This window comes from Crocodylus porosus, unplaced genomic scaffold (assembly GCF_001723895.1).
Source record: "Crocodylus porosus isolate Cpor-Errol unplaced genomic scaffold, CroPor_comp1, whole genome shotgun sequence".
In the NCBI taxonomy this organism is placed as follows: domain Eukaryota; kingdom Metazoa; phylum Chordata; order Crocodylia; family Crocodylidae; genus Crocodylus; species Crocodylus porosus.
In genome coordinates this window covers 20250370-20260063 of record NW_017728950.1, presented here as the reverse complement: position 1 = coordinate 20260063, position 9694 = coordinate 20250370, and the positions used below count along the sequence as shown (strand labels likewise).

General features: G+C 43.0%; 1 protein-coding gene across 1 annotated transcript in view; it reads left to right on the top strand.

Moving 5' to 3' along the window:
• The first annotated feature begins 848 nt into the window (after positions 1-848).
• The window catches only part of DGKQ (diacylglycerol kinase theta), a 113451-nt gene continuing 104605 nt past the window's right edge, over positions 849-9694 (top strand). The window contains exon 1 of the mRNA XM_019555213.1: positions 849-924. Coding sequence (XP_019410758.1) covers positions 856-924 — 69 coding nt within the window. The 5' untranslated portion in view covers positions 849-855. The remainder of the gene's footprint in view (positions 925-9694) is intronic.

Here is a 9694-nt window from a genome sequence, read left to right as displayed (position 1 = left end):
GAGTTGGGCCTGGAGCATGGCCCCAGGCATCAGTTAGTTACCCATGCTGCATGGTAGATCTTTATTCCTTGCTGCCTTACAAAAACAGGATGTGTCATATTTCAGGTCCTGGTCCATACAAGAAAACATGATATTTCTTGCCACCACTTAACCCTATAGCAACTGACTTCTTGTGCTCTTATTATCATTTTTTGTTAATTTTAAAGCAAACGAAGTTGGAAAATTTATTTTCCAAGTGCTACAATGTATTTAACATAATTTATGTATCACTTCCACTATAAAAATTGCAATTTATTTTCAAAATTGTAATTAATCTGTGCTTTGTCTTTCCCCATTTCTCGGCTAGTGACAATGTGCCTTGTTTAACCATTAGTTATTTTTTTTATTGATTATAGTGACCTTGAGGGAGAAAAAGTATTAACAGTGCCAAGGAACCAAAGTTAGCCATAGGCAGCTCACTATATTTAAACTTAAAGCTACTCTGGATAATGTTTATTTCTGGGGGGAGAGGAACGTGTTGATGATGGAGGACATACAACTTTTTTAACAGTAAAGGAAGAGGAGAGTAGGTGATATGAAGTTCTCTCTGTTGCTGGTTGGTTTAGCTTTCCTATAGACACTAGTTTAGAAAGACTATACATTTTGCTACGTCTTAAGTAAAAAAAAATAAAATAAAAATGCAAGAGTGTGTGCGTGTGTGTGAACACTTGCCTGTACACATCAGAATCTAGGGAAAAACTAGCTTGCCTTTTGTTCATGTTGCTTGGATATATTTAATCTTTTTTTATTAACTTGTTTTTGAAAAACGTTTCAAGGATGCATTTTTTTTGTTTTGTTTTCACAGTTTGTAACTTTATGTCTCATGAGAAGTGCCTCAAACATGTGAAGATTTCATGTTCATGTATTGCTCCAAGTCTTGTAAGGGTAAGTCAGCACTCATGTCAAATTTATTCAAAACAACAGCTCCATGTTTTTATTGCTAAAAGTTGTTAATGTTTTAAAAAATCTGGCAGCTTAATTTAATGCTTTTTTAATATAAGCTAAGTGCATTATTTATTAGTGAAATTTTAAAAATGTCTTTAAAGGTCAGCAGTTTTTTAAAAGTGGGATTCCTTTTGAACTTGCCTGGCACATGTACTTATGGACAAACTGCCTTGAAAAGTGATTTGCATTTCTTAAAGTTTAGTAGACGTTGTCTAATAATGTGTCATTGCTTGTAAGAATTGTAATAATGGACTATGGTGACTGAATCGAACGAGATTCATTAATATACAATATTAAGCATAGCTTTCTGGGCAAGATTTTAGCACATTATCACATTTCTACACATTAGTGAGAGCATGTAAAGTCTTTGCTGTTTAGCAAGGAATTGGGGTTTTTTTCTTGTTTGTTTGGGGGTTGTTTACTTTTATAAGTTGTTGCATCATAAACTTTGTTTATTCTATTCCCTTACAAAACTGGAACAGATTTACTTTTGAAAAGGTTGAAATTTCAACCTGCAGAGTTCTACCTTCGTTTTAGGTTTTGACTTAGTAGCAATATGTTCAATTTCAGGCAAGACCTCTGCTACAAATCTAGCAAGATGCCTCATTTTTGGAACTACAGGATGATTTTTACATGTGATTTCACTTGCAAATAAATCTTCCTTCAGGATGGAAGAAATTAGTAAACACTGTGGAAAATAGAGCTCAGCTATTTTACAGTAAAGAAATGTCTTGTTACTGCCTTTACAAAAGTATGGGGCTTAGCATTGTTGTTGTTCTGCCATTGCAGGAAGAAGGTCCTGTTGGCTCACCCAGACTGTGTCCTGGGATGTCACAGTTCTTGGACACCATGGGTGTGTTCCCATGAGCAGGAATATGCATTTCCCCAGGAACAAATCCCAATGGCACGTGTTTGTTTTTGCCATGCTGTGCTGTGCCGCTAGTTTTTGCTGCGTGGTGCATTGCTGCACCACTTGTTTTTGCCGCATTTTTTAGATACTGGGATTTCCTAGTATTTAATTTTGCTGGCATGCTGCAAATATGCAGTGTGGCAAATGGATTAATGTGCACCGCATACATTTTGTGGCACCTCAAAAGGCTTTGAGGCACCACAAAGTGCACATTCCTGCTTGTATGGATGTGTCCTATGTGCAACAAAATAAGTCTTCCTGAAGAGCACAAGTCATTCATGACTCTTGAGAAATCTTTCTCTTTCTCTATATTCTGCCTTGCAAAAACAAAGTGTATTCCTTATTTGAGGATGTGTGGTATTCAAGAATATATGATAAAATACTAACAAATCTAACTTAAAGGCATGCAAAGATATTATGAGTCAGAGAAGCTTGAAAATGAGATGAGGTGGTAGAGCGCCAGAAGCATAAAGCAGTAAAAAAGCATTAAGGAAAATCTAGAAAAATAAAACACAATTGTTTTAATGGCCATTTGAATGAATCAAAGTGGGGATAATAAAACAGTTACTGAGAGAGAACAGTAATCATGCAGTTTTGGGAACCTCTGGAATGAGACCCACCTGCTGCTGCTTTTGATGTCATTGATGTGCTTGCAAGTTTGTTTGTTTGTTTTTTATATATAAAGCCATTGAAACCCACCCAGAGTCAGTATTTTATGTAACATATGTAATGGGCATATAGGAATTAACTAGGGCACTGGAGCTGAGGTTAGGATGTTGTCATGTCTAATTTTTGGATGGTGGGTATGTATGTGGATGTGAGTGCAGGAATAGGAAGGATGGGGGCAATGGCAAGAATACACAAAAAGAGCTTCCTTTCCTTTCTTTATTTGCTTCCTGGGGTGAGATTTTTATTGCAAGCTTCTGTTTTGGGATGAGGGGGCATAGCATTAGAAGCAGCAGTTTTCGTTAGGAGGCAATTCCATCCATTTTGAGGATAGACCCTTATGTCTGATGTGCAAGGCTGCCCATAGCTACCACTTTATGGCTCCTAATGGCCTCTCCACATTTAACTTTTTCATCTAGGACAACTGTGTTGGGCTGCCAGTCAAACTAGGCTGAGGATAGTTTTTAGTGTCGGTTTAACTTGCTGTATTTTGGGTTGTCGGAGAGATGTCAAAAATTTCACAGGCCATGGAGGGAATGGAACGATAGGTTTGAATTCTGACAGCTGAACAAAACTTAATTTCTCTGTAGCTCCCCTTGAAAGACCACAAAGTGGCACCCTTCCACCTAGTTAAACTGAAAGCAGTAAAAACAGCACTTGTAGGTTAGTAGTAGTATTGTTAATATTGCTCCTAAAATGATCAGAACAACTGAAAAAACTTTAGGGATGCCTTTATACTTCGCAGCCAGAGGAATTCTAGGGCCAGATATTGGAATATATTTAGACTGATTTGATGAAAACGATACTGCATTGTACAGCTGCTTGATGAAAACATCTTGTACCAAGTAAGTTCTGACATCTGTGTCAAAGAAGGCTGAATATGCTAGCAAGTTCAGGGAACTGAGAGTTATGCAGGACAAATGGTAGAGCAATACAGTTGAAGATGATTACCCCCCTCACCCACAAAAGCACTATGAACAATCTACCTTGCCTGATTCCAGTACCAAGCAGTGATGGTTCTGCCTTGTTGACTCATTATTCATGATTTGCTTTGAGTGGCTAATCATTTTTAAGAACCTCATCAGTTGACAGTCCAGCATAAAAATGAGGTCATCTGCCAGATACCACCAAGAACAACTGTGGAATCAGTTGTTGGGCCTGTAGATACAATAATGGATGTCATTATGAAAGCTAAACTTCTACTGTTGGTGTTTCTTTCTCTAGAGAGAAAGCTATGAGAGTTTTAGAAATTAAGGGTGCCTGTATACGAGTGGGGAGGCTGCTCCAATGCACTGGAGAATGTGGTGGGTAAGATTTGATAATCTTATTAAATGACTGACCATGGTTAGGTGCTCCATTAAGATCTTGGGGAAATGGATTTATGTTCAAAACTATTAAGACTTTCAGCTCTTTTGTGGGGATCAGCATATGTAAATGAAATGCCACAGCACAAGAGACAATGCCTGAAACTTCTGGCCATTAACCATGGCATGTTCAGTGCAAACTGGATCACCCAAGTGTTAATGTTAACCAACATAAATTCATCATTTTTACTTCAATTCTCAGTTTTTACAGTAGTTGATCAAAAGCACATTAACTGACATATGCAACTACTTGCATGCAATTGGAGCCACTTGGAAAAAAAATCCCTTGCTTATGAGAGAACAGGCCCCATGGAAAGCAGTGATCACTTCCTTATTTCCCCTTTCTAATTTGAAAAATTAGAGAAAATGTCATGTATACTACCAACCTCTAATCTACTCTGCAAAAAATAAAATAAGAAACTAAAAATAAAAATCTTGGTGGACACTTGCTGGTCTCTATAAATATGTTTGATCAACAATTCTAGGAGAGGGCTTATTTGCACATTCGTTTTTAGATAACCCCTAGATCCTGTACTTTACGTGGTGTTTTTGGACTACATCTACTTGATGTGCTACTCCAGAAGTAGAATTTTTGGTAACTATTATACACACACACTTTATATCAACTAGACTTAGAGAGCAACTATTAGAAGTGCCCAGCTCCTCTAAAAGCATGCATTTAGAATGAAGACTCTTGAAAACTAAAGTGTAAGTATATTTTACTATATAACATGAGGAAAGACAGCATCTAACATGCTGGATAATAAATGGGGCGCAGTCCCACCAGGCCATGTCCTATAGGAAGGGCCCAGCCGGGTGGCGTGGCATGCAGAGACCATGAGCCACGCCGGGTCTTGTCACCGTGGGCCGGGCCCCAGGGCCAGCTCCTGCCTCTGCCCCCTGTGCCTGCAGGCGTGTGAGGACCTGGCGCAGCCCCATGTGGCTTGCTAGTCTGGCTTTGCATTGGAGTGGGTCACAGGGCTTCAGGAGGTGCAGCTCCTGTGCGCGCCTCCTGTAGCCATGCGACCCGCTTTGGTGCAAAGCCAGACTAGCAAGCTGCAGGGATCTGGGCCAGGTCCTCACCCCGCACGGCCCCGGGGACATCCACCACCCCCCCTGCCCAGCAGAGCAGCCGCAAGGGCAGCAGGACCTGGCTGGACCCCACACATGGGGACCATGCGCTGTGCCAGGTCCTGTCACCATGGGCCCAGCCCAGCTGGGCTGCAATAGGGCCCCATGACCCAGCTGGGCCTGGCACACATTTCCATGGGGCCGCACCGGGTCCTATCACCATGGGCACAGCCCGGCCAGGGTGCAGACGGGCCCCAGAAGCCAGCTGGGCCTGGCACGCAGTCCCCGTGTGCTGCACCAGGTTCTGCTGCCATGAGACCAGCCCAGCTGGGCGGCAGGAGCAGCCCCAGAGCTGGCAGGACCTGCCTGGGTTCAGCACATGGTTCCCCTGCTGCTGCTGTTAAAGGTTTGGTTATGGGCCCTGGGCAGGGTGGGCTGTGGCCCTTCAGGGTGGAGCTGGGACCCTGGGTGGGGGGGGCACTTCATGTGATGAGGGGCTGCACCCTGTGGGGAGCAGGGGACCCACCCCTCCTGAGCAGTCCCCCCGCAATGCCCCCCATACCCACAGTCATCACAGCAATTGCCCCACTCCTACCCACAGACCAACCCACATCCCTACACACACACACACACACACCTGCCTTCCCCCACACCCTGTCTCACCCCCTTTCTGCAAACACCACATCCCCTCATCACACACCCACCATGTGTGAAGAAAACCAAAAGCACACAACACATATAGGTATTTAGAATTTATTTTATCATGATGATAGAGACACTGGTAGGCTTCAAAATTGCTTTAACATTGTAAAATATACCCAGCTTATCTCTCTCTCTCTCTGTCCCCCTCTAGGGTGTGTGTGTGTAGAGTAGTTTTTTGTTTTAACTGTGGAAGAACATAGATTTTGGGGTATTTTTAAAAATGGATTTGGGATGGTGCTGTAGCAGTCCAGTTGGCACAAGGGGTAGTGTCCCCAGGTATTAATTGGCTGGGCCCCAGAAATTTTTGAGAGCGAGTAGCCCTGAGCTGCTTGCCAGGGCACGTTTTGTATGGATGGGACCAGGACAGGGCAGCTTTTTATACTACTGGGGACAGCACAGGTTCTGGCCCCAGGCTGTAGCTCCTTCTGGCTGCAGATCCAGGTGGAGCCAGGCAGGGTTATTTTGCCCCAAGTGGCACAACTTGCTCCACAACAAAGTGTATGTCTGAGCACGTGTGCTGAGGCAAAAAGCCCTGGCTCAAATTTGCACTGCTTGTATTTGAACTGCTGTAAGTGCACGTGCTTGCATGTGTAGACACGCCTGTGAAGACGGAGAAGGTGGTGTTACAGGTTACCTTTTAAACCAGAGTTGGGCAAAATGCAGCCTGGGGGCCAGATGTGGCCTGCTAGGCCATTCTATCTGGCCCGCAGGGCCCCGAAAAGATTTAGAAAATAAATATTAATCTGCCCTGGGCTGCCTGTCATGCAGCCCTCGATGGCTTGCCAAAACTCAGTAAGCGGCCCTCTGCCCAAAATAATTGCTCGCTCCTGCTTTAAACCATCATAAAGGTGTGTAAAACAAGAACATTCACCCCTTAAAGGGTGCTAACCTGTGCTAAGTACCCTTTAAATGTATGCCACTTCAGGTGAGGGTTATCTTTTGATCCATTTTACCCAGATTGTTCCAGAGTACCGTTAGTTTTCTCCAAGGAGATAAAACATTCTATTTTCATTTCTTCGGTGTTCTAGGATGCGCCATTCCCAGCCCTTCCCTTTGCTCTGTAGAAAAACTTTCAAAACTCCTGAACTCTACTGCCCAGATGGGTGGTGCTGGCTCCAAGCCAACACTCCTTACTACTTCCAGGGCATGTGACCCCAGCACACCCTGGCCATTCTGAGCACCCAGGTGCAGCTCATCTGTTTGCTTGCTTCAGCACCCTTGTGCAAACAGCAGCTGCAATCCTACCACCACCTATCTCTGAAAAGAATGAACCAGAAAATAGAAACCATTCTCATCTGGGTCTGAGCTCTGCCCCAGTGTGGCATTCATGCAGCGAGCCTGCTGGGTTTCAGCTCTGCCTTGGTGTGAACACTAATACAACACCTTCCCCGATGTGGAAAGCAGTGAGCCTGCTGGGTCGCAGCTGTGCCCTGATTTGAGTATTGACCCAACCTTTCCCAATCCCAATTCAGCGAAACAGCTTGTGCAAGATTTTGGTCCTTTTTTTAAGCTTTGCACAGTGGCAGTATCGTAGCCAATGAGGTTAATCCGAGGCGCGATTACTGCTAGATGAAAACTTATCTTCACTCCTTTCTTTTTGCTTCTTCCCTCCCCCCATCCCCCTCCCAAGATTTTTTTTTTCCCTTCCCTCCTCTCCTGCCCCTGGGGAGGGATAGACTCCTAATTCCTGTCCATACCCCTGCTTCCCAAGAACTCTAGTGGCAAGTTACAGTAGTGCAGGTCTTAGGCAGCATTAAGGCTAACCTATGACTGCTCTGAAACTATTCAGACTTTATGATGACATAACATTCCACAGATTTAAAATGTTTTAAAGGTAACCTGTAAGAGAACCCTCTAGAGAGATTTATTGTCCAAACTCCACATTGGAATGCAGCCATACTCTGCTCTCCTTTTTGTTTTGTACTTCTGTGATTGGGTGTCATGGAATTTGAGCTGTATTCTGTGGAGTGGTGTTTTCTTTTCTCCTTCTGTTGGCTAGCAGCCTTCTGGGGTCTAATCTCGCAGAGGAAGGGTACGAGTAAATGAAAGTGAGTTTGAACTGAACACCAAGCAGCTAATTTGCTGGGATAATAACCCATTGCTTATGAAGAGCAACTGATACTTAAAGTTTTAATTTTATAACTTACATCAGAAAAATGACATCTCCCAATGGCATAGGTGATGCATAGTGGGGGCATGTGCCGTCCCCCCAGAGCACTGGTGCCTCCCCTGATGGCAAGCAGCTGGTAGGGGGGCACAGATGGCGCTAGTGCCTCCCCTGAAATTGGCTTTACCAGTGGTGGAAGTGCCAGCACTTTTGCCGCTGCTGTGTTGCATGCAGAAATGCCGACACTTCTGGCACTGCCATGCCACAGGTGCACTCAGTGACCAGCCACTGGAGGCACCAGTCACCCATGCCCAATGGCACGTTATACCCTGGTGGTGTACTGATGCAGTTAACAAAAGTGAACAAGTACTAGCTATTGGATTTGGAACGCTCATCTCTGATCTTGCCCATTAAGCTGTGTGGCAGTCCTAATATCTTGACTGGAAAAGCTCTGGCTCCAGGTTTTGCTCGCTTCATCCTGGATCTTTGGAGATGCATTGTTTTAGCAGCATAATTACCCAGAATGTAAAAGTAGGATGATATGTACCATAATACAGCAGCCAGAGTTTCTCATAATGCCACTTTTTTTCTTTATACTGTAACTGTAATAAACCAGATTTTTTTTCCTGAATGTTCTCATTGGCCTGATGTTCATCTCCTCCAGTCTCAAGAAAGTAATATTTCATAATTTAGGAGGAAAAGATTCTGAGTTCTTTATTCCTAAGGTTGAGGAAGTTCTTTGTAAATTTGCTATAAAACTATATGATGGCATAAGATAATGCCAGGCTAGTCTCTTCAACTCTGAGTGTTTTGCAAATTCAAAAATACTATTCAGAATCCATGGGGTTTCATTTCCCTGAAAATCTTTTCTTTTATTCTAGTCTGTCTTTATCCTTGTTAATAGGATTTCCAGAGTAATTGTAGTAGTAATAACGATAAATGATTAAAAAAACCTACAACTTTCTGGATGAAATTTTTTACCTATAAGGTACTAAATGGTACAGACTCTATCTAAGGAAGTGTCTTCTCTCATATCCCATCATGATCCCCAAGATCAGCCCAAAGCAAGCGTCAATGTGCCAAGTCTGCTTGGCAAAAATGTTTGGGAGATTGTTCTCGGCTCTGAATCACCTTTCCTCTTGAAGCCTGCCAGAGCCTGAGCCTAAACGTCTATTGGAAGCACTGCAAGACCTTCCTAATTGGGCAAGTGTATAGCAAATAAAGCTAGACTAGGATAGTGTTTTGGGGGTTTCTTTTGTAGGTTGATACTTGCATTTTAAGTTGTTTTGTTCTATTGTTCATTCTTTTGGTTTTTAAAAAACTAATCTCTTCTCTAATTTTAAGTCTGTGAGCCTTTGTTGGGAATGGCAGCATATTAAACATCCAAATAAAGATAGGTCCTTTTATCCTCAGATTTTCAGGGTAATTGCTGCTTGTACATGTTAGACCCCGACTCCATGTGGCGCCCAACAACTAGGGAGATGACAGTCCAATTACCCATGGATCCTGTTACTCATTAGCCAGAGCAGAGGAGGGAGCAAACACCAGCACACATTGCTTGCAACAGCTTTTTAATAGAATGGAGACTGCTTCGGGCGAGCTCCCACACTGACAGAATATGGGGAGCAACAATGAACAATATTTTTTTCCCATATTTATACACTTTGGTTTATACTCATAAACATTTACCCTGTCTTGTTCCACCCATTTCTCCTCCCATCTCAAGCTCCACCTCTGTTTACTGTTTACTTCATTAACATAGAATAGCCTATGCATTTCATTCATTTACATGTCTTTTTGCTATGAGCACATGTCTAAGACCTTGACTTTTCTTCTTCTGTCAATGGGAAGACTTTGACCAAAACCTGGAAGCTTCTGGAGGCTTCTTCA